Source organism: Halichoeres trimaculatus, unplaced genomic scaffold (genome assembly GCF_033239565.1).
Source record: "Halichoeres trimaculatus isolate MK-OKI-2021-1 unplaced genomic scaffold, fHalTri1.1 fHalTri1_scaffold_3, whole genome shotgun sequence".
NCBI classification, from domain to species: Eukaryota; Metazoa; Chordata; class Actinopteri; order Labriformes; family Labridae; genus Halichoeres; species Halichoeres trimaculatus.
In genome coordinates this window covers 5417065-5443329 of record NW_027437181.1, presented here as the reverse complement: position 1 = coordinate 5443329, position 26265 = coordinate 5417065, and the positions used below count along the sequence as shown (strand labels likewise).

At 39.9% G+C, this 26265-nt stretch overlaps 1 protein-coding gene across 3 annotated transcripts in view; it reads left to right on the top strand.

Moving 5' to 3' along the window:
- The window catches only part of lrp4 (low density lipoprotein receptor-related protein 4), a 182100-nt gene that overhangs the window by 103815 nt on the left and 52020 nt on the right, over positions 1 to 26265 (top strand). For all 3 annotated transcript variants that reach the window (XM_074665989.1, XM_074665988.1, XM_074665990.1), the window contains exons 3-6: positions 9402 to 9518; positions 22093 to 22206; positions 22297 to 22413; positions 25373 to 25501. In XM_074665989.1, the coding sequence (XP_074522090.1) occupies positions 9402 to 9518; positions 22093 to 22206; positions 22297 to 22413; positions 25373 to 25501 (477 nt within the window). The remainder of the gene's footprint in view (positions 1 to 9401; positions 9519 to 22092; positions 22207 to 22296; positions 22414 to 25372; positions 25502 to 26265) is intronic.

The following is a 26265-nucleotide window of genomic DNA, read 5'->3' as shown; positions in this document are numbered from 1 at the left end:
CTGCTCTGTAGTAATGGAAAGCCCATTAACTCCGCTGCTCAAGGCCACTTAAAGACGCACGCATACATCTTCTTAAAGACATGGGACACACACACAGAGTCTCATGAGACACGCATATGCTTTGATCAAGTTACAGTCAATAGAAATGAAAGACCCAGGATGCTCAGGGTTTGAAGTTTGACAAAAACACTCTCATGTGAAGGTCACAATTTAAAATTCAAAAGATTAAATTGTAACAAGCTGTTTTCTGTGCTGATACTCAAACAGATTCTGGTGCCAAATGTAAGTTTGTTTTTGATTGGAGCAGTCTAAGTTGCCTGAGGACAACAAAAACTCAAGCGATGGCAAATCAAACCCAAAACTTGAGACAAGTCCGTTCTTATCCATAGCACCTTTTTTGATGTAGGATGGTACAAGTTACTTGTCAGGGGTATTTGTTCTGCTCTTAGTTATATCAGTCAGCACAGCACCTTCAGTGTTTCTTGACCAGAAGAGATTTAGGAACTTTAAGTTCCTGGTCAAATATTCCCAGGAACTACTTGGTTTTTATTTCCACCATGGGCTGAAGACCCCTGGGGATTTCGTTTAATTCAGACCGCTGACGTATGGGGAGAAGAAATAAAAGTAATTGCAACCATTGTCAGACCAGTAGAGGGCAGTAAGACAGTAATAAAGGCCATTCAGCACAAATGCCACCATCAGAGATGGACCTTTCACATTTGAAATGATACGGTACCGATGCCTGGTACCTGGCAATTGATACGGGTACTCAAGGGTACCAATTTGCGGTACTTTTTTGTGTTTATATGGTAAAAAAAATCAAGTTGTTTAATAATAAAATACATTTTAAAAATTCAATTTAACTTGTTCATTCTTCAATATATAACCTTGTAATGTTGTGTTCATGTCCAGCAGGAAAATCTCCTACTCTTCCACTCCCTCACAGTCACAAGGATGCGTTTAGGTACCTAAACATGGTATTTTTTGTTTTTACGTGAATCAATACCCCTTACTTTTGACAGAAAGTGCCTATAAAAGTACCTCATTCGGTACCCATCCCTAGCCACCATGGAAGGAGAAGTAGGGATGGGTACCGAATGAGGTACTTTTATTGGTACCAACCAAATTCTGTTTGTAGTACCAAGTACCATTACACTACACAACACTACACAAAATCAAATGGCATCATGTTAAGGTACCTAAATACATCCTTGTTATTGTGAGGAAGTGTAAGAGTAGTCGATTTTCCATGCTGGGCATGAACACAGCAATGTAAGGTTATATACTGAAGACTAAATATGTCAAATTAACAAACTCTGAGATTATTTTATTAAAAAACTCTGAGATTTTTTTTATTAGACAAATTAATGTTTTTTACCTCATCAACATACAAACATACCATAACTAAAGTTGGTACTGCAGACACTAATTGCCAGGTACTGGGCATCTGTACCGTATCATGTCAAATGTGAAAGGTACCCATCCCTAAGGAGAAGACAAACAGGCAGTGTTATATAGCACCACAGCTAGCCAGTTAGCATGGAGGATGTTTAGCCTGTGCTGGTTTTGTTGGTGCATTATTGGACTGCGTATGGATTTGTTGAAACCTGAAAGTAAATGCTTCACAGCAACGGCTTCTAGTGAGATGCATCCTTGTCAAACGTCACTAGATCATTATTAAATACCCATCTGATGAGGAGGTTATGAGACATGTACATAAAACTAAAGTAGGATGTATTCCTGAGGACTTTTTCTGTGTTTGAACAGCTGTTGTGAACTGGATTTCCTCTGACACGTTCAGCTGAAGGTCTCCACTTCACAGGGTCACTTTTTAAACTGGAACACCGGGAGCTGACAGAGACACATTTAAACTATCAGGCTCAAAGAAGACTATGTTTAAGAGGTACTAAACCAAGTCCATCACAGCTGGAGGTCATCTTATTGTGGATGGAGGAAGGACCAAAATTAGACCTTAGTTCCTGCCATCAAGGTGACATGGTTCTGGTATTGCCGCTGTCCTGAGATAGCTGCTCCAGTGTGTTAAAGGTGTGTGTTAAAGGTTATAGAGGTGCAGCTGTAAACTGAATGAATATTAAAAGGAAGAAAATGATTCATTTCTCATCGTTGTCTTCTGAAAGGATCAATCAGGACTCTGAGTGAACCAGTTTTCCCCAGTATGGAGCTCTTTTTCTGCACATTTCCCAAACATTCAAAAATAAGCGGCACATGTATCATCTGCAGCTGTTCGCTGAATGTGCTCAAGAGGATGTGATAACATTACATAATTAATGTAGCACCGCAGGAGCAGGAAATAGACCAGAATGCAATGTGTTCTGCATCTGTCGTCAGCAGCTTGTGAAATGTAACACCAGCTTTGATGTGGCTCTGCTGTGACATACTTCTGTCAGCTCTGTTTGAGAAAAAATATACATCATTAATATTGTTGTCATCCTAAACATTGCAGGCACAGTGTTTCCTTTGATGTTCAAAAGCATGATGGGAAATGTAGGAGAGAAGCAGGTGCATTGTGGTGGAAGAACAAATGATGAGGGAACAAAGTTAAGGTTAGGTTGGCTGTCCTGGTCATTAGTGTGTGGTTGTGAATGTGTGTGTGTGTGTGTGTGTGTGTGTGTGTGTGTGTGTGTGTGTGTGTGTGTGTGTGTGTGTGTGTGTGTGTGTGTGTGTGTGTGTGTGTGTGTGTGTGTGTGTGTGTGTGTGTGTGTGAGTGTGTGGGTGTGTGGGTGTGTGGGGGTGAGCCTCAGAGGAATGCAGTAGTAGCGAGAGGAGAGGAGCTGAGCTGAGCAGAATCTGTGTGATAAGAGGGATCAAAGCGCCCAGAGACCTCATCAAACTACCCAGCATGCTCCCTGCTGATCCACCTGATACCAGAAAACAGGCCCCACATACTGCGTGTCCATGTGTGTGTGTGTGTGTTTATCCATGTGTGTGTGTGTGTGTAAATACGAAATGGAGGAGTATTTATTTGCATACATTTTGCCTCTCTCCCAATTTGTGTGCCTAAACAACCCTGCACCGTGGACGAGTGTGTTTATTTAGCCTCTGCAGCCTGTGACTGTTTGCTTATGTCTTCCTGGGTGTGTGTGTGTCTGTGTGTGTGTGTGTTAACACAGGGCTCACTTTCTCTTCAGATAAGCTGCATTATTTATTGAAACGTGAAGGAGCAGCATTTCTCTCCTGTTGTCGGTCGCAGTCGTAATTCTGCTGACACACGGTCACAGATTCTTCAAACTGTTTCACTTTGACGGAGAGAAGATCTCCAGACCAAGAGTCTGCTGACAGCTCGTAGCAGCAGTTCTGGTGAATGTTGAACTCAAACCACTTTTTATTTCGACTCCATTGAGAGATAATCGTGCTAGCTGAGCTGGGGATATCACGGTCAGAGTTAAGTTGTCAGGAAGATGCCACCAGGCTTCACCTGAGCATAAGAGCTGACTCGTTTCTCTTCTTCAGCCTCGGTCCTTTTCCCAGCTCAGGCAGCGTCAGCAAAGTTTATGGCCTCAACATCAACCCTCACCATGGGACTGACGCTGACCTTCATCATTCTCACGTTTTGAGACTGCTCAAAGGTGGTGATGGCTCCACAAGGAACTGGACTCCAACTGGGCCGGAGTTGTTACCACATGGTACAGGCATTATCTGCAGCTGGGAAATGGGTTTGTCTCTGTTCACACATGAGCTCCTGATAATGCATGTATTATTTCCTGACATTCTTGCTTAGATATTTTTAGGAACTTAACTTCGATGTTAGCAAGATACTTGACCAGGAGTTAACAGAAAAAGTCCAAATAAGGTTAGGTATCATATTTTAACAGTCCGTTGTGCACCATGCAGCTCACCTAGACAATGTCAGGACATTATTAGGGTTTCGATGCATGTGTGAAAAGGGATATAGTTTGCACACATGGATGCACACTGCAAAAATACCAATTTTGACAAGTGTTTATGTCTTGTTTTCAATAATAATAGTCTTATTACAACTGCATGAGCCAAATTCAACCAATCAGTCCAGGAAAATGCCTTGCTTCGAGTTATTTGAGGACAAAATGAGGTCTGAATTGAAACAAGAGAAATTTGCTCTTAAATTTGCTTGAAACTAGAATAATGTCTTAATACAAGAAACTTTCCACTTGCTCCATTGGCAGATTATTTTACTTGTTAAAAGTTATTTAGACCCCATTTTTTTGTCTTTAAATAACTTGAAACAAGACATTTTTTCTGGACTGATAAGTTGAATGTCACTCTTATTAAGTCTAAAAAGACATTTTCTACTCAAAATAAGACAAAAACACTTGATAAGATTTTCAGTTTTTTGCAGTGTAGTCATTGAGACGTCTTTTAGTCAGTACACTTCAAAAAACTGAAATCTTATCAAGTGTTTTTGTCTTGTTTTAAATAAAAAAATATCTTTTTATACCTGAAATGAGCCACATTTAACCAACCAGTCCAGGGAAATGTCTTGTTTCAAGTTATTTAAAGACAAAAATGAGGTCTGAATTGTTTGTAACAAGTTAGAAAAACCTGCCAATAGAAAAAGAGAAATTTTCTGCAAAATTTGCTTGAAACTACAATAGTGTTTTAATAAGACTAACTTTTCTCTTGCTCCATTCGCAGATTATTTTTTTACTTGTTACAATCAATTCAGAGCTTGTTTTTGTCTTTAAATAACTTGAAAAAAGACATTTTTATGGACTGATCAGGTGATTGTGACGCATTCTCAGACTAAAAAGACAAAAAATCAGACAAAAACACTTTTTGCAGTGTAGTCATTGCGACATTTTTCAGTTAGTACGTTTATTTATTGTGTTAGAGCCATTGACTATATGAGGGCAGGAACATTATCTATCATGGTCATCTACTTCCTCTTCCGACTGAACGCCAAGATGCACCGAGACCTTCCGAGTCCTACCAACCCAGCTGCAGTCCAAAAGTCATTGCGTTATCTTAAGCTGCGTTTCCACCAAGCAGTACGGGTCGGTTCAGTACGGTTTGGGACGGTTTGGGACAGTTAAGTCTGATCCCGTTTGCGTTTCCACAGCAAACTGTACCCTCTCGTGGTGGGCGGCGTGTAAGCCGCATGCCGGAAGCCGCAGCTGGTAAACAATAGCGCGACGCCGTAGCAGCTTACCCCGCTATTAAATCCAACAAAGAAGAAAACGCGACACAGTAAACAAAGAGCACGGATGGAAGACATGCAGCATTTCGTCCTCTCTGTGATTTTCATGTAACTCTCTGTTACAAAGTGCAATCAAGCTTCGTTTCAGAGAAGTCTGTGTGCCGCCAGGAGAAATGCAGCCGCTGTCGGGGTGAGTGACGATTCTTTTGACCAATCAACGGTCTGCAGTGTGTTGCTCCACCTCCCGAGAGCGGATCGGTTCAGTCTGGCACCCATACGAAAGGGTCCCAAAAAAGTGGGACGGCTCGTCTCGGTTTTTAGGGATCCGTCCCGGGATGAGTCTGTGGAAACGCCGCTAAAAGCGCACCGTACCGAGACGAACCGACCCAGACTGCTTGGTGGAAACGCGGCTTTAGTGTTTAAATCAATCTATGCTTTGTCCGATCTTAGTCCGACTAAGCTGTTTACATGCATTTTAATAGTCTGATCTTGAGTTTGCTCAGCTCATAGTCTGATTTCTGAAGCTGCATGTAAACAAACTGATTGCTTCCTGGCAGTTTTGAAGCTTGTTGTCAGCAGTGTTGATCAAGCCTCACTTTCAGCCGACCTTACAAGAGGTGTGGTGTGGACTTGGTGCAAGTCAGCCATGCTCCTAAATAAGCGAAACTTGTAATTTAATATCTTCAAAACTAATCATCTGTTAAAGAGCCCTGTAGAATGTGTGCTGTTAAAGAAATGAGCTTTAAAAACAAAACTAAATCTACTCAACGTCAGTTTTTGTCGTACAGACCAGCTTTTTGGAATGAATGTGTATGAGACTTGACTACAACTTCATCTCTCCATGTTACTCAGTGCACATGTACAGCTGGTGTTTTAAGATGTTAAACTCCCAGGGCTTGTGCTTCTTAAACATTTTTACCACAACTTCTTCTCACAGCTGTTAAAAAGTCTCTATAGCTTGATAAGTTGAAAAGGTGGTGACGCTTTCGAGCACATTTCTCGTCTCTTGAAGTCAATTTTCATCCCGTGTGTGATGAGCTGAAACCAATGGTAGCTTCGAAAGAAGGATTCGAAGGATTGGAGTAAAGATAGAGATTCATTAAACATGTAATGTAATGCAACAGAGAAGAGGTTCACAGGAAGGTGAAAGAGAAAAAGAAGTGACAAAGCCAAAGATCGAGGAAGTGAGAGCTCTGCATCCTTATCGTCGTCTCTTTCTGTGTTCCTCTCTGAATAATGTAATATCAAAGCATGGGTATGTGGGTCAGTGGGGCTTTGCTTCCCCTGGAGACCAGAGCCACACCCAAACACACACTCACATGCTCACACACTCTTACTTAATTCACTCAGTGTGCCCCGGCTGGTCCGCCTGTCTGCCTCGTTGCTTGGCTCACAGCGTGACGTCATACATTTTTCATAAAGTCTGCGACGCTCGCTCAATATTTCATATTTGCTATCGACAGGCTCAGAGTCCACTATAAGGAGTTACTGCTGCCCCTCCTCCTCCTCCATCTCCCTCCTCCTCTCCGGGCTGTAATTAAATTAGCTCTGTCTGCCGATGACAAAGGGCCAGTCATTCAGGCTCTGCTTAGATAGCAAGTAGCTGCACTTAGAACGGATATGAAGTTAAGGAGGAATGCGCTGAGCCCGGCTCGGTGCTGCTCTCTGGGTCTCAGGGTGAGAAGGTGGGAAAGAGGAGGACGTGCAGGTCCAGAAGCAGGTTCTGAATCAGCTGACAGGAGGCGCAGAGTAAATTCTCCTGCACTTAAACTCTGTCCATCAAACTCTGACCTTTGCTGCAGCCGCTGGCAGACGGGAGTAATGACTCTGAGAGCTGTGAAAGCTTTGTCACGGCGTAGACGTCGCAGTTATTGAGTTCACCGGCATCAGACTGTGCTGTGTTTAAGATATGTGGAAAAGGATCAGAATGAAGAGGACTTGCTCTTTGATTAAAATGAGGTCAACAACACCAAATATGATTATTTTGGAACACTATTTCTCAGTATCTGTGGTTGGGTCAGATTTTCCCTGGAGAACGCAAATCATTTTTATCGTAATTGGCCGAGAATAACAATCTGATAAAATCCAACCATGTCCTGAAGACATGATTTTTTTACCTCCTGTTATTAGTTGGAAGTAAAACTTTGTCCACTATTTTTAACTTCTTAAGACCCAAACTTTTGTTTGGTGTGCATTTTTAATGTACCTCGTTATTTGAGATGAGTAAGACCGAATAGGTGGGAGTGGAAGAAAAATCAAAAATCAATGTATCTGGATTTTTTATTTGCCAAAATCAAAATCATGATTGTTTGTCAATTTTTTTTTTTTTTTCAAATTCAAATTCTTCATGTCAGTCTTTGTTTATAGACTCGACTGGAAAAGAGTTACCACTTTTCTCCAGTAGAGGGAGGAATTTTTCTCTCTGACTCATGTGATGTGCATTTTATGGGAAAATATGGCTCCTGATAGGGCTGAACGATTTTAAGAAAAGATTGAATTGCGATTTTTCTGGCAGATATTGTGATTTTGATCCGATTCACGATTTTCTTCAAATCAAGCTTTGGGATATTCACATGTAGGGCTGAACGATTTTAGGAAAAGATCTAATTTTCTGGCAGATATTGCAATTCACAATTTTTTAATCATCAATAGTGATGATAAATAATCTGTTTTCATCAACTTCTACTCCTAAACAGAGGCTTTGTGTTGTTGACCTGCTTACCAGCACTTTTAACATATAGATTGTCTACAAATTTGTAAAACAGAATGTGTATAATACTTGACACAACAGATCCTGAGTCAGTCAGGAGCGCTGCAAAAAATTGCTGCTTTGGCGATCTCAAAATTGCATTGTCCAAAATTGCGATATCGATCTGAAAACGATAAATTGTTCAGCCCTAGCTCCTGATAAACCATCATGTAACGTTTTCACATGGTCTGGTGTTAAAAAAGGAAACTAAAACTCGCAAAAATTGTAAATATCAAAGAATCAAAATTTTAAAATTTAAACGTTTTAATCAAATCGGCACCCCAAAAATCGTAAAAGAATGGAATTGTGAGTACAGCATACCGTCAAAGCCTTTACTAATAAATATAAAAACTAAACTTTTCTTGTCAGTTCTTTTTTGGATTATTAATTATTCATTGATTGTTGAGATTGTGTTGTTTGACTTTTTGTTTGGCTCTGGTATAATTTTGTACAGTAAGTAGGTTAGGCACATATAAGCGAAGTAGCTGCAGCCTAAACCTTTTCGGTCAACATGGTTGTAAGTGGTGTCGCTTTGGTTGGTATACTTTCAAATATGATCGAAATAAACTAATAAACTAACTAACTAAACTTGGTCATTGTACTGGAAGTTTGATTATTTTTGTTATGAGTTCTCTATTAGTTGTTTGTTATCAGTGTTATTGAACATAAATACCTTGTTTTTTTCCACTGAAATAAGTGTAATGTTGTGATATCACCAAAAGGTGATGTGGGAAATAGGGATGCACCAATCCAGCTTTTCTTGTCCCGATACCGATACCTGGGCTTTGTGTATCGATCGATACCGATCCTGATCTGATACCAGTGTTGATAACAGCCTGCATGCTCTACTGTGGGATAATACTGGTAATGCTTTGAGTTAAAGACAAAAATGAGCACATATGGAATTATTGAAGTTAATTTTTATTTAAACTTTAAGTGTTTTAATGTTTAACAGCAGCTTGGTTAAAAAAATACTGCAGAATTAATAGAAATGAATATTTGATTGTAAAACTGTATACCTTGTAGACAAAATCATAGTTAATTCTTAGTGTCAGTATCCCTACATGTGGCTAGCAGGAAGTTTAAAAAAATGAAGCATTATTGGCCTGAGAGGCAGAAATGTAATGTCCACATATGTGGACTAGGGCTGCACGATTATCGCAATCGCAATCGCAATCGCAATGTCAGCACACGCAATTACGTAATCGCAAAAGAGGATATCGCAATCGCAATGTCAGCACATGCAATTCAGTTTTTTCTCCATGATAACCAAGCAAGCCTGTAGACTCATCATGACACAACTTTTTTTATTAAATCGCAAGCACAATCGCAATCGCAATATTGTCCACCTAATCGCAAATCGCACCTTTTCCCCAAATCGTGCAGCTCTAATGTGGACTTAAGAAGTTAATATCCTCAAAACGAGGAAACTCTTCTCTTCTTTTCCTCCTTTAGTGACACAGTTTGTTTATTCCTGTTTACTGATGTGTTTTCTTCTCTTCCTTGTTTGTTTTTCAGTGCTTCCCACCTGCTCGCCACTCGACTTCCACTGCGACAACGGCAAATGTATCCGCCGCTCCTGGGTATGCGACGGAGACAACGACTGCGAGGACGACTCAGACGAACAGGACTGTCGTGAGTACACTTCCTCTCTCTCGTCAAAATAAACAACAAAAAAAAGCTGTGGTCACACACTGACAGACACACACACACAGCGTAGACCTGCTCCGTCAGGCTCAGGGGGACGAGTTATTAAAGTGGACAGATGTTTGAGGCGTCCAGATGGGTTGAGGAGTTTGTTTTTTGAGTCTGAAGGAGTGAACTTGTTGTCACGCTCAAACACTCACACACAAACACACATGCACACACTTTGATGAAAGGTCAGCGCTCCCACGGTCATCACACCAAACATTCTCCAACCTTTGCCCTTAGTTTATCCTGCTCTTCCTCTGATTTGTGTGTGTGTGTGTGTGTGTTTTTGCCTCTCAGCTGCCTGCTCGGCTGAGTTTCTCCCCTCAGAGAGTGAAGTCTCTCTGTTTCTGCTCGTGTATTTATGGATCTGCAAATTACTGCGGAAACACATTACAGGGATTATTGGACAGAAAGTTATGAAACCAGCTATTTCAAGCCTTAATTTGAGGCTGTTTTGATCCTAATCTCCGCTCACCTCCTTTAAATAGCCTGGTAATGACTTCATATACAGTAAATGATTCAAGTTTTGGACTTTTGCACATTTGGAACATTTTGTTTTTGAGGGAAATCTCACACCCCATTAAACGTTTAAATACTTCAGCTCCTTTTTGATGTGATTTTACAACCCTACATTCTCGTGGTCATGGTCGGATGCAAAAATGACTGTGGTGAGTGAAAGATGGAAAGACACAGTGATCACCCTGAAAGCTGAAACCAGTTGATCTCTGTCGTCGTCATGCTTTAGACAGCAGGGCGGTCTGAAGTTTTGCTGGTTTCAGCCTTTTTGAAATCAGTTTTGTCTTTGGAGCTCATCTCCTTTCACGTCTCAACAAATCCATCTGCGATGAAATAAAGCCCCATTATGTATCTATATCAAAGCTAACTGGCTAACTACATTGCTACACCGGTTGCCTGTCTCCTTTTCTGGTGTCATTTCTGCTAAATGTTCTAAATGGCCCTCTTCGTCATTCTATGCCCTCTACTGGTCTGGCAGCGTGTTGCAATTACCTTTTTTTTCTTTCTTCTTAAGTCACTGACCTGATTTACATTATCTACACAGATTTTTGGCCTGTGGTGGAGACACAGACAAACAATGGGCCACAGGACCTAGAGGTGATGGGTGATACTGGGAATTTTGGTAGTGATCCGATACCAAGTAAATACAGGCCCAGTTTCACCGATACTGATACCGATACTGTTCCCAATACTTTTTTATATTTCAGGTTGATGTATCATTAAACTGCAGACCCAAAGGTGTTAATGTGATTTTTTTCTTTTTTTTTATGATTATGTTGGAAAAACCTGGGACAGAATTTGGGCAAAGTTTAAAGGTGACTACAAATTACTTTAGTGTCATGATAAACATTTGTGTTTAGAAACAATACAACAGTAACAAAGCAAGTTTTCCCCCTAACATAGTTGTGTGGAATTATTTTCTTAAAAATAAAGTAAAAAAAAGTATCATTTTAAGGTAAAATTTACACTTTTTTTAAGTAAGAATTGAAAACTACAATACAAAAAATAAATACAAGTTCTCCTAGTATTGCATTCTTTTAAAATAATGATAATAAAAAATAAATAAATAAAAATAAAATTAATAATAATAATAATAATTATAATTATAATTCAGTATTAAGAATTACCACACCAAAACAAATTTTATAAAAAAATTCAAACAGACATATTTTTTTAAGTAGAACTATTTATTGAAACAATCCAAAACTTTTTGGCCACTTTTATGATACGGCAGCAGTCAGTGCACACAGGAGGAAAAATTAAACTAGTATCTAGTATCAATCTTTTTACACTGGTATTATTTGATACCAATACCATTGTGGTATCGATATTACTTATACTTTTACTTATATTTTGGAAAAATCCGCCCACCTCTAACAGGAACCATGTGGATCCTAGTCACCAGGAACTAAAAGTTTTTGGACCTTCTGGTGGGAAAACACCTGTGGAATCAGATGTTAACACTGGGGTATGACAAACACGGTGTTTAACCAGGCATGGAGGCTCGGAGGAGAATATTTGGAAGTGTAGAGTCTGATGAGTATTGGACTTAATGAACCGGTCTCTCAAAGCCAGAGTATCCTGTATCTGCTTGAACTAGATCACGTTTACATTCAGGATGGGGGCTGTACGAGCAGGTTTTGAAAAGTGAATAAAAGCTAATGTGTGTGTTGTTCCATGAGTCAGAGTGTAGTTAGTGTTGGATTGTGGTGTTCACTTTTTGTCTCCATGTTTACCCGTCATGACTCAGAAAGCCCCTCCAGTGGAGCCCAATCTGTGGAGTAGTACACTGTGGGCATGTCATTCTATCACGCTGCTGCTGTTGTCTGTTTAGTGACTCAGTTTAATCACACTTAACGCTCTGTGTGCACGAACAGGAATGGTTTCAGGGTGTGACATGTTCCTGATGGAGACAGCACATGTTGGAAAGAGGCAGAAAGTTGATCCAGTCAGGGGCTTTACCTTTCGATCAGTGCAGGGGCGGATTTTTCCACTAGTCAATGGCTATCAGTCACCTGCTCTTTGCAACATTTGAACACCTGTAAGTGTCTGTTTGGTTGTTTGGATTGGTTAATTTGATGGCATTAACCTCTCTATGACTGTGCAGTAAACAGGGCTTAGTTAGGGTCACGTGAAAGCCTCTGGTATTATAAAATGAAACCAATACTGAAGAGTAAACCTCTGCAGTTCCTCAAGTGTCCACTTGAGGTTGTTTGAATCCTGACCACATCCCATGTTTAGATAACCATCTTTATAGCAAAATGAAATGTGTTTACAACAAAGTTCAATAATCAGATTTTGATGTGTGGCTCATTGATTCATTTATGTGTCCAAACCTTACTGTGGGTGATTTTTAATTAACATCCATTGCGATAAAATAAAGGCTAAGAGTTGCATAAGTTAATGGCATGGCCAAGGTGAAAGACAGCTGAGTTTTTTGTGTTTGCTAAGAACCTAAAAGTCTGCCTCAGCTCCATATGTCTGCAAAGATGTTTCATAATTCAACATTTCCAACATGGCAACTGCCATCCCTTGGCTTCAAACCAACTCCCAAGAAATCAACAGGTGACAAAGGTTTTAAAGGCTTTGGCTGGGACTCTTAAAAAATGTGAAATATGAAAACAACACTTTTACTTTCTGAAGTCTAGTGCTGCTAGTGTTACGGAAGATAAGTTTTTCAACAGCACATTTTTGTCTCTTTTGACATCAGTTGGAATAAAATATTCTGTATATCAATTTTTGGGTTGCACAGTATTATCAACATGTTATCGGAATCAGACATCAGCCAACATATCTGCCGATATAATAAACCGATGAAATAGTTGGCTGCTGCTTACTTGATTAATTGCCAAACCTCGGCACCATGAACTAAAGCTGCTGCTAATATGTTTTGCATTTTTGTATTTTTTTTAGATTGATGTCACATCACCTCTCTGTTAAACATTGTAGATGGAGCCCACATTTTTATTCTGCAAAGTGTAGATTGAATAGTTACATATTTTGCCCCTGCTTTTTTTGTATTTTATTTATTTATTTATCCATTTATTTATTTATTTATTTATTTAAACAAGAAACAGAGTATGTATCTTTTTGTATATTTTTTTTGTTTGAAAACAGTTGTAAAAAATTATTTTCACATGCAAGAAATGAATGTTACCGCAAACGTGACCAGAGTATGCACCATAATACTGTACGCTACTTACAATACAGTAGAGAGATGGTTTGCAGAAAAAAAAACAAACAAAAAAAACAAATTAATATTGGTGTTGGTAATCGGCCAAATAAGTTTGAAATATATCAGACATCAGCAGATATCTGAGATTGTGCATCCCTAATCCAATGGTTTCAGTTTTTTTTTTCGTTTGTTTTTTTAAACTGGTTCTTATTGTTGCTTATTTTTTGCTGTTCTTTAATAAAAACCAAAGTGTTAAGGTTTTAGGGGAAAAAAAAGCCAGACATAATTTAATGTGATAGGATTGGCTATTGTAAATTTGAACAATTTTTTACATTCTTATGACTAGTTTACTCATGAAAAACCATCTTCTTACTGAATTACAGTGAAAAAAAAGTTGTTATTGTAGCCTCAAAACCAAGTTAGAAATATTATTATTGTCCTGATTTGATGCCACACCAAATTTGAGTCCAGCTGGGGAAAACTGGGTTCTTTGTGGCCAAATTCCACCAGATCTGCCTCTGGTCCATCTCTCCTCCATCACCCAGTTAAATCTCTTTAAAGCAAACACATCCCAGACTTGACAGAGCTAACAGTCTGTGTGTGTGTGTGCACAGTAGGATCCTCTCTCTGGTTTATTTTTCTTATCCGTCCATCATCCAGAGGTTTCTCCTCCTCATCTGTTGACCCACATACTCTATGGGCAGCCAGACACTGAATCACTTCCTGATGGGGGGTCTGTCTGCTGCAGCCACCTATGAATTTTTCATCTTCATGGCCGGTAAATTTCCCTCCCTCCCCTGTTCCCCCAACTACTTATTATTTCATGCTTCTTTCTCCCTCTTCATTTTGTTACCCGGGTCTGTCGTTCACCTCACGATATATTTTGTTTCACCTCGCGATGCTGACGTTTTATTACATTATTTAGAGACGGGGAGACAATCCTCCATGCTCGGCTGGAGCTGAAGTAGTTGTCAAGGTTTTCAGACGAACATAGACTGAGGTGTGTCTGAACGCTCTGTACTCCTCAAGGAAAAAGAAAGATCCGTCACGGGAAGGAAACAACAGCCACAAACACGCGCAGGGAGCCCGGTAATGACTCCCAGCGCCCTTTGCCCTTTGACGTTTGGCTGCTGCGTGAATGATGAGCATCTCCGGGGCTTGTTGACCTTCGACCTCTCCCTCTGTTTACCTCTCTGATGGGAGGGGGACAGGGTGCATGGGTGAGGCGGAGTGAGGGTGGAAATCGATTCTTCCTTACAAGTTAAATAATAGATTAAATGAGTGTTTTTGTCAATAATCTGGGCGAGATTAAATTTTCATCAGGATCTGCTCGAGAGGCTTTTGTGGTTTTTCTTTTTAGGGCTGGAGAGGGCGGTCCCCTTGGGGGGAGGTCAGGGAGGAGGAAACAAGGGCTAAATTTTGGATGTCAGCTCGAAGGGTCAGTGCCTCCATCTGCTGAAAACATGTCTCTCTCATCTTTTGTGATTTCTGTCGGTGGAAGGCAAAGAAAATGTGAGTTTCCTACAAATTATTTATCGTCCACCTCATCCATATTTTCTTAACCTTTAAAAAGAACACTGCGTACAGTCACAGCATCCTGAAACCAACACCTCTCCCAGACGAGACCTACATCTGTATTTGTGTATCCAGTGTGACACCACCCATTGGTTTGTTCACTGTTGTTTATAAAGAATCAGGTTTTTTGAAGCCAGAAGGGACCAGGTTTTGGGAGAAGGTGGGCTTTAAGAGAACAAAAAGGGCTAGGAAACAAGTGCAGGCTGGATAATTGAGCTGCAGCTTTTATTTGCAGTAGCTGTTATAATTAGAGAGCTAACTTAAGACTACAAAAATTGGTCTTCCATCTCTACTGTACTTTCATAAAAAGGAGTGATCATCACACTAATTAGTGTCTTTTATTATCAAACGCTGGACTTATTCAAGGTGCCTTGGTAACACCTCGTCCCTGTCAGTCTTTTAATCTTAAACTGCTTTTTAGCATTTCCTACTCCACATGGGAACACAGTTAACAACAAATAATACCATGCTGTTTTGAAAGAAGACTCCTGTAACAAGCGTTTTTGTATTATTTGACTTGTTTACTAGTAACCATCTTGGTATTGGACCAATTTTTCTGGTCCAGATACTGATACTGATACCTGGGCTTTTGGGTATCGACCAATACCGATCCTGCTCCGATACCAGTGTTAAACAATAACCTGCATGCTCCACTGTGGGATAAGACTGGTAATGTCTCAGTTAAAGACAAAAATCATTTTTTTATGGAATTATTATGAATTAATATTTATTTAAACAATAAGTGTTTAAATGTTTAACAGCATTTTTGGTTAAAAAATGCTTCAGAATTTACAGAAATGACTATTTGATTGTAAAATTTTATACCTTGTAATCTAAATCATAGTTTAGCCTTGGTGTCAAGTTTGGACTGATCCTTTCCCACTGATACCTGATCCAGCTTTGAGGGGCTAGATTGGCTCCAGGATCGGATCAGTGCATTACTATTATAAACTGCTGGCCTACACCCAAGTTAGGAACAATTAATTGATTTGAAACAGACATTGCAATGTAATACAATTCAATTTTCAAATCGCAAAGGCTGCAAATAGAAAAAGAAAAAAAAGAGTTCCATGTCCAATATAGTAACCAGTACTCGTTCTTCCTTCAAATCACTAATTGTCAATAGGTTTTTCTGACAAAAACCCTGTGAGCTATAGAGATCGATACACTAGAATTATTGTGGCTGGCACAGCCATGCCCTTTGTTCACTTCATTCTGTATGGTTTGTTGCGCTTACTGACAACTTGAGGACTGCAATTAAAATGTTAACAGTATCCTTTGTGGTGTTGATCATACTAAAGAATGACTTAAAGCTTGTGTTAAGTGAACAGTGCAAAAGATTAACGTCCTCCCCAAAAAATTGCATGCTTAATCGCAATATTGGTTCAAGAAAATTGCAAATAGATTATATTATCGTTCAGCCCTAATTAGGAGTATTTTTAAATGCTTCAGTAGATGTCACACCAAATTTGAGACCAGTTAGAGATAACTGTGGTCTGCACAGCCATCCACAGTCATAAACTTTTAAGTTATATGTGTAAGGTGGGAACAAATCCACTAAGACAAAGATGCATTTTGTCATGCACTTCAATCTACAGATGTGACTATTCACTCAACTTGCTGTTTTGAGCAACTTTATATGATGATGATACTGTCAAATGTGGGTCTTGTGATGCAGTTTCCTCATATTTTTATTCCTCAGTTTTTGTTGAAGCTCTAAAGAAGATATTTCTACATAAAGCTGTTGTATAGTATACCTTTATTTTGCCAGTTTTATGGCATTTTACCTTGGTAAAGGATTCCCAAACTTTTGGTGTTTAATATTTTTATTGAATCTTAAGTTTTAGATAACATACAGGAGCATGCAGCAAAATACACAAAAAAGAGACAAACAAACAAACAAACAAAAATCCCCTCCAGGAACTGAATTCTCCCCTGCTCACTTTCACAAAAAGACAAAAAAAATAAATAAATAAATAAAAAGACTGTAATACAAGTACACATAAATAGACCTTCATTGTAGGAATCGGCCAGAACATAAAAAAGAGTTGATTCTTGTATTTTGATGGTCTGTTAAAGAAAGTCAAGAAAGGCCCCCACACCTGATGAAATTTTCTTTCAGAGCCTCTCATTACATATCTAATTTTAGGATTCCCAAACTTTTAAGCCCATTACTCCCCCAAAAAACAGTGTTGGAGCCTGTCGACTTGGAAAGAGGACAAAAAAAAAAAAAAAATCAAAGCCAACTCACATAGTTTATCTGATTGGTGTAAAATAAGACCTTTCATTGCTTTATTTCCTTTATTACTCTGCTGCCACTAATACCAGTATTCTCCTCCAACCAAGAAATGTGGAAAATAGATCAAAAATTTTCTATTTGCATAGTGTTAACTCCCATTTAAACTCTGATTTTATCTATATTCTTACAATGATTGATGAATTATGAAATTGAACTAAGTTTTTTTGATTTTGGAAAGTATTTCATGACCCCCCCCTTTGGGAACCACTGGGAGCTAGATCGATTTTAATTCCAGTTTGAATGATGAGACTGTGCTTTTATTTTGAAGGGAAGAAGTTTCATATGATGGATAGAAGAATGCTCACTAGAAAAATCATATGTTTGATGTATTAGTCCCCCAGAGGAGACACAAGCTCTGCCTCTGTTGGAGCCATGTTATTTATATATAAGGAGCAGAAGAGTCTCCTCATCCACAAGTTAATTCATAGAATAAAGTAATTTAATCTGAATAAAAAAAAGAAAAATGCCAAAAAAAAACTGCATGGATACTTAGCTGCTCAGGTCTTGTCAGGGTAGGAAACATTTCCAGTTGTCAAATCTTTCCCTGCTGCTGCCGTGTCTGTTTGCTTCTTTTCAGCTACAGATGTACACAGACTTTTTAGACCCAGAGGCTACGATCTCTTGTCATGAGGTCTTCACACACACAGACACATACATACACACAAAGCTCCAGAGCCTCGTATAACGTCACTCATCTTGGATGTGGATTTTTCTCTCCAGCGGCTCCGACTCGAGCTGTGATTCTGAAAAACACCTGAGAGGAGATGAAAAATCTCACTGAGATGAAGAGAAGCTTCATCTCACTCTACTGTGGGCATCCTTCTGTTTCTGTCTCCCTTTATCTCTCTCTGTTTGTCTCAGTCAACACACACACTCTCACACACACATGCACACACAGCAGTGATAAATTATAGATTACCTCCTGCCAGGGGCCATCCATCATTGGTTCTCCTTGACAAACCTGTGTACTCGGGCCCCAGGCGAGCATGGCTGGGCTCTGCCATTGATCGTAGTGGTAACAGTAGAAGGGGGCAGTGTGTTTTTAAAATCCATTCAGTGTTTAGTCAATAGAGGTGTGATTAAAGAAGCAAGGTGGAGGAGTTGTACGGATAAATGAGCAGCTATGAAAGTGAAACAGTGCCAAAGTCACCGAGCTAAAAGTTCACTGGAGGGAGTGACTTCAGTCTGACTGTGTCCTCAGGGCTGATGGGATGAATGACAAATGTGTCTCTCATCTGCTGTCTCAAGGTTAGACGTGTAGTGAAACAACGTTTTCTTATCAACATCAGCTCGATTATTAAATGAAGACGTGGGACGGGCTGATGCTGATGAGGTTTGGTGGATTTAACCTGATTCAAACTGGAGAGGAACTGGAAGTTTGGGAAGAGGAACTTTTATTTGATTTTCATCCTTTCCAGTGAAAAACATCCTCCCTCCTTTAACAGACCAATGCATCACTGTGAGACGTTACCACGATTGATGAGAACAACTCCTGTTGGCTGTAAATCACTTCCTGTGGCATGAAATGATCGTTAACCTGCAGTGAAAGGCAGTGAAAATAACAAGGCTCATTTAAAACCTGCCAGTTAGGGGCTTCTCATTGGACTTCTTTGCTCCTGGAAATGTTTATGGAAGAGTTTGAAGCCATACCTGACATTGACACAACTTAAAGAGGGGGTATTGCGATTTATAAAACACAAGTTCAAACATTTTTTCTGCTGTTGTTTGCTGCACAAGCAGCCCACAGTCATAGCTCTGTTTAAAAAGTCATCAAATTAATGACTGGAGGGATGCCTGACTTAAGCAGCAGAACTTAAAGAGGGGGTATTGTACTTTCTCATATTTTACAGATTGATATAGAGTAACGATGCTGAATGTTCATTCTCAAAAATAGCGCGGGATCTTAACGAGATATTCATGAAAAGGTCTCCATAGACCTGGCCAATCAGAGGCAATGGGGTATGTAGATCTAGGAGCCTTAAAGAGACAGGACAGAGGCTGAAATAAGGTTTCTAAAAGGCTAGTGTGAAAAAAGTGTTATGTTTTGTTTTTTAGATGTAGATACTGTAAAGCTAGTATTGAGGTACAAGAGAGATGGTATAAAGTAGCGGGGTTAAAAAATATTGATTCAGCAATGCAGCAGCCCCATGGTATCGAATATCACATGTTAAGTTCTACAGGTGTAAATCTTTTTTTTTCCATCCATAGGACCTTGGCACAGTAAAACTAAGACACATCAGAAAAACAACACTTTAATATCCAAAGTTTGACAGATATCAAACACACACGTGATCAAACATCAGTATTGCACTGCCTCATCATACACATATTGCACCGTCCCATTACACAAATATTACAACATATATAAATATTGCAGCTTCCCTTCACCTGAGTATATTTTAAAATAGAGTAGAATTCGTGACCAGCCTCGCTTTGCCTATCAAAGGGTGCATTCGTAACCAGCGAACATCAATGAACTCGGACCCTTATTCTCCCTCTAAAGTCTTATAACAAATAAACATGTTTTCGAGAAGGATATCATTTACAACCAATAAGTTTCATTTGAATAAGAGCGATTGAAGCATACCATTGCTGTTCTTCTCTCACACACGAGGCAAGTCTGATCAGCCTGAGGCAAACCTTGGGTGTGAGACACACCTCCTGACTTTATAGCAATTGCGGGCATGCACGCCACCCCGGAACATGTATAACCGCATCATAACTGCCCTCTGGCCACTTATAGGAAACATTTAGCAATACTTTGACCAGTGATAAAATATCAATATTTCAACTCTTTTTGTTAAAATCAAAATAAGTTAAGTTTGTTTTAAACAATTTTAAGCTTAGTTTTTACAGTGTGGTAGACTCATGAAATAATAATCATAGGTTGTGTCCGAGATCATTCACTACTCACTACTCGCTTTAAAGTGATTTGGATGTAGTGGACCTTATAATCCACTACATCAGCTAAATTAAAACAACATTTCGGACACTACTCACTCACTCGCCAGCCACTGACAGTGACGTAATTCCCTCATGGATGGCTGGGGATTTATAGTTATTATTTTTCTCAAACACTGCAAAACTGTATTTATTTCAGTTATAACTAATGCAATACTTACAACAGCCAAAATTAATGGAAATATTTATTACACATTATTTATTAGGGATGTCCCCATCTTACATTTTCACTTCTGATATGAAACCGATACTGCAGCATTGAGTATTGGCCGATACTGATATTAATCCGATACGATATCAGCATTAGACATGCATACTTTTATCACTTATTTTGTAGTATGTCTGTCATGTTAGAAAAGGCTTGATTAAGTGATATTATTCAAACAAAGAACAGTAGTCAGCAACAGTAGGTATGAGGAAAAACTGACCCATTTGTTAGTAATCAATGGGTAACAGAAACTGCTTGTATCGGAGATTTTAGATGCATTCTGATACAATACCAATACTTGTTTTTTTGCTAATATCAGACCCATATCAATATCTGATTGAGACACCTCTATTATTTATAAAATTCATAAACCATATATTTGCACAGCAACTTATGCTAGGTTTAAGAATTACAAGGTCCAGTGAATGCATCACCAGCAATGAACGGTTTAGCGGTTAACGTCCGTGTTGTTTGTTTCTCTGCTCAAAGTTGTGAGACCAAAAGTTATACAGAGAGCTAAGCGTTGTTCTCTGACAGTTTTTAATGTTTTTTCATGTTATCACTAATCACTAATCATGTAATCAGCCATACCTCCTGTTTGAACCGCAATGCATGATGGTATATATTGCTAATATAGTAATCACTGCTAATACACTACTTTTCAAAATGCATTGTGGGATACACCCACCACGTCTTTCACCCTATAATGCTTTTCCAACATTAGTTCAATGTCACAGTAGCTTGAGTAAAAAACATGACACTTCATGTTTTCAAGTGAAGTGTAAGTATGAAACATGCATCTGACCATAAATATTTCAAACACAATAAAATAGAAAAGTTGTTTTAAATCAAATAGTTAACTGTGTAGAATATTGAAATATATATCATGATATGAGGTTCTTGCCAATACTTGCCCTTAGTATAAAGGGTAAAAAAACAGCCCCCTTAAAAAAAAGAAAAAAAAAAGGAAGAAAAGACAAAAAGGTTATTGGTGCCCAAATCTTTCCAAACAAAGACTGTGTCAGAATTTCTGTGTGTAAGCTGCTGCTGTCTTCTGCCCAATAGAAAAACTGCTTCTGAGGTCAACAGGGTGAAATGTTCTCGGCCGTGTTTGGGTTGAAGTGACTGTTTGAACACAGCTCAACAATAGAGACAAAGATCGTCACCAAAACTGTGGTCAAAGTGATTTAAAAGAAGATGTTTTTCTTATTTTTATCCCCACTGGAACTTTTCCATATTCTATCACGTTGTCACCAGCAGTATTTTAAGCTGACCTCAGTCTTTGTTCTCCCTGAAGGACGAGTTCCCACAGCTTCAGAGCTCAACAATTAAGGTGGTTAGGTTTCATTTATTTCTGGAAAGCATTCGTTACACATCTTAGATAGAGAGCTGCATAAAGGAAGGTTTTATTATAGCGAACGATGACCTCTGATCACTGACTGTGACACACACACACACACACACACACACACACAGAGGAGGCATAACTGTCGCTCAGATGATTTTTATTTTTTTAGATCCAACTGCAGGATATTCAACGTGTGAGTCTTTGAGCCTTAAACCTTCACCCTTGAGAGAGTCCAGCTTGTTTACAGAGAGAAAAATCTGATTCCCCTCCTCAGCTCTTTGCTCCGAGCCCGACATGAAAGGTCACCGTCTCCCTTGTGTCGGTGCAGCTGTGGATATAATGTCAGCACAGCTCAGGGATGGCTGCATCTGATCTGATTCTTGTAAAGTTTGTGGTCTTAGCTGAAACATCTATCTATCTCTTCTCCCTCTGCAGCTCCCAGAGAGTGTGAGGAAGACGAGTTTCACTGCCAGAACGGGTACTGTATCCGCAGCCTGTGGCACTGCGACGGCGACAACGACTGCGGGGACAACAGTGACGAACAATGTGGTGGGTTGACACACGAGCAGCAGCGTGCAGGAACATAAGCATCCAAACTGTCTCATTAAAGTGATGTTTTGTTCCTCGTTATCTCATCAGACATGCGTAAATGCTCAGATAAGGAGTTCCGCTGCACAGATGGAAGCTGCATCGCTGAGCACTGGTACTGTGACGGAGACACGGACTGTAAGGACGGATCCGATGAGGAAAACTGCCGTGAGTTTCTCCACAGATTTCCAGCCTCATGTGTCCGTCCAGTGTGAAAAACTTCCTTCAGTTGTTGCAGAATGTTGTTTGAGTCTCTGGGGCGCTGTTAAGAGCAGCTGCAAAATCTGTTGTGCTTTGGGCCTCAAGCTCTGTCACTTTGAGTTGCCAGAAAGAACATCAGTTTATCTCAGTTTACGTTTATAGACTTCATTTCTCTGCCTAAGAATAGTAAGAGATGATGATGTTATTAATGCAGATGCAATACTTGCTGACTCAGGTCCTTAACTGCATTAGTTCACGCTCAAACATACAACTGAAGAAATCTAGCACAATGGCACGTTGAAGAAATCATCGATCCTATCATCAAAACTAAAATATGCATGTTTGAAGCATGATAAAAGCTCCTGATAACAAAGTAAGACACAGGGCTGCAACTCAGAATCCATATATAACAAACATGACCATGATCAGTTATACTTTTCTTTGCTAGTGAGATTCTTGTTAGCCCATCCATTCAGGTGCTTTTTAGCAGCTTTTGTTGCCTGGTGAAAGTCGAATAACTCAAACTTCATGTTTATTTTCTAACTCTTTTGCCAACATTCATTTTATTTATGTGTGAGGAAGATAGTGTATCACAAATACTTTGGGTTGTAAAGGTATAATAGGACAGAGCCCAGGGCTGCACATATTTCGCTATCGTCATTTCAATATTTGCTTGCACAACATTCATATCGCAAGGTTATGTTACGTATGCAAGAAATGTCTCGAAACATGAATTTTCATTTATTCATACCTGGCAAAATACTCAAACCTACAAAAAAACACAAAACATGGGAAGGGAGGAAATTTGGGAGCCACTGCATATCTGCTCGTATTTGATAAATATCTCTGTTGTATTATTTGGTCACTGAGGGACACTTAAAAAACATCTGTGTAGGAGTGTGTTATTAGAAAGTCTGACCTGATGTGAGAATAGCCACTTGCAGGAAATATATAGATCATTATCAATGATTTACAGATGTCAACATGATTAAAACTCTTTAATAACATTAATAGTGTTCACAGAGGCAGGGAGAGGCAGAGATAGTTAGGTGAGAGTCTTCAATCATCATTTCAAGGAGAATTTAGCTGAAGAATGAAGCAGTAGACTGAAGAAAGTGTGACAATATAGCCCAGGAAAAATAAGATATCACAATGTCATTTTTTCCCAATATTGTGCCGCCCTGATGGAGCCCCGAAAGTGACATTGGTAGGCAAAAATAGATGTTTTTAAATTATAGCTTGCTCTAGAAAAGTTCCTGTGCACACCTGAGACCAAACGCGCCTTAGGCTGCATTTCCACCAGGCAGTCCGTTAGGGATCAGTACGGTTTGGTACTGGTCGGATCTGTAAAGCCAGATCCTGTTTGCGTTTCAACAGCCAACCATGCCCTTTTTGGTAGGCGGCGTGTAAGCTGGATGCTAATAGCCGTGTCAGCTACGTAATAGCATGACAGCATAGCAGTGTGACACAGTGTACCATGCTAATAAATCCAACAAAGACGAGACCGAGACAAACTAAACTGAACTGAACCGCTTGGTGCTAACGGGGCTTAAAGTGATATTTTGGGATGGAACAAGTTGGGTCCTATCACAAGGTTTAGGGCAGAAATGACCCCTACAGCAGTGTTTTTGTGCAGCAGAAGCCCAGGGCGCACGCACCAAACACCCCCTCCCTGCTCCTCTGCCGGTTTCCTCTGCACTCAGACGGGGCCATATTTTACTTGACCAAAAACACAAATAAACGGACTCCCACCGGAAAAATCTGATATGGGTCTGCATTCACGCTTTATTTAGAGAATTTTCAGCGCGTTACTTTCACACAAAAACACCGCTAAATAAGGCCCTAGTTCTCAAAGTAACACGCTGAAAATTCTCTGAATAAAGCGTGAATGCAGACCGATGTCAGATTTTTTTGGTGGGAGTCCGTTTATTTGTGTTTTTGGTCAAGTAAAATATGGCCCTGTCTGAGTGCAGAGGAAACCGGCAGAGGAGCAGGGAGGGGGTGTTTGGTGTGAGCGCCCTGGGCTCCTGCTGCACAAAAACACTGCTGTAGGGGTAATTTCTGCCCTAAACCTTGTGATAGGACCCAACTTGTTCCATCCTGGACTATCACTTTAAGACCTGATTAGTCCCTAAGTTTATGTCATGCAAAAAAGACAATAACTATTCCTACTCATCACTACAAAAGACTTCCTTAAAATATCCAGGAGCTGTCAAACTGTGGCAAAAAACTGTATGGTAGGGACACAAAGTTTTTTTTTTTTTTTTAGTACATATAGTTTTTGATCTAAACTAGCAGTCTGATCCTTAAAAAGTAAGCAAAGTGGCTCTCTTTCTAATGAATAAATATTTGTTAATGTCCTCATGCACACTGAGCAGATGGGAACAATCCATGTGGGCGTTTATCATCAGTCTCCATTTTAATGTTTCACAGGTGCATGAGAACCCAAACTTTTTTCCTTGTCACCTTAGGGTCTCTTTACAAGATTTCTCTGGCAGTATAAGTTAAAAAAAGGCCCAACTAACAGTATCTGTTTGAGCTTGCATCAAACTTATTCATAAAATTATTTAAACTAACATCAATCATGTTTCTGGAAGACTTGAGAACTTAACTGCTCTGTTTGTTAGATTCAGACAAAATAAGCTGTCTGCTCATCGACGTTACAGTTTCTGTTTTCTAACAAAAAGCATCAGGATTCAAACAGTCAATACTTTGTGGCTAGTGTCTCAGAAACTTGGATGTAACAGGCACCGGTTTCCTGCAGAGCGTCTGAACACATCCACTGTCTCCACAAAGAGCTGGACTTCCTCATTTCATGTTTCTGACAGGCTCAGCAGAGAAGTTGAAGCTTCGCAGAGCTGCAAACAGCTGCACCGTCTTTTCAAGCATCTGTCTAACACGTCTGTATGTCTGTGTGTGTGTGCAGCTTCAGATGTGATGGCTGCCACCTGCAGCGTGGAGGAGTTCCAGTGTGCGTACGGCCGCTGCATCCTGGACATCTACCACTGTGACGGAGACGATGACTGCGGAGACTGGTCTGACGAGTCCGACTGCTGTGAGTTAACGGTTACCTGCATGCAAACTTTAAACAATCAAAGTCTCAGTGTTTACTTAAGATGTTTGAAGAGAACACTGTGCATAAAACTCCATCTGTCTCTTTGAATTAAAGTTAATCCTGCAAGCTCCACATTTTCAGCTATTTGGGAGATGATTTAGCAAAATTATAAAAATATCCTCCCTTTGAAGATTTGAGCTACAAACTCAGTGGGACGTCAGAACAAAACAAAGCAGTTTGTAACTGAACACTCTCAGTGAGCTGCTAATCTGCTCACACACACACACACACACACACACACAGATAAACATGCAGACACTTTCCAGGCTCCGTGGCAGAGCTTCTGGCTCTCACTGAAACAGCATCTTGTGCAGTCCAAGCAGATGAATGTCCTCTGGGAGATCCGTCTTCAGTTATAGCCAATAGAGTTCAGTCTCTTCTCTCCCTCCGGCAGACGTCTTTCCCCTCCCTCCTCCTCCTCCTCCTTCTCTTCCTCTGTCTCTCTCCCTCTCAGTGTTACCCCGATTGCATTGTTGCACATGTGTCCCAAAATAGCGCGTCATCCGCATGTCCTGCAGCGTGCTGCAGCAGTTCAGCCAGAGTTTAGAAGTACAGTACTGGAGGATCTGAAGGGGAGGTCTGTGTTTAGATGCACGTCTGCGTTTTGTGGTGAAAACGGGCTGAATCCGTTCCAAAGTAAATATAGACAAACTTTGATTTTATGGGTGTAAAAACCTTATTGAAAGAGACAAAGTTTGGGCTGA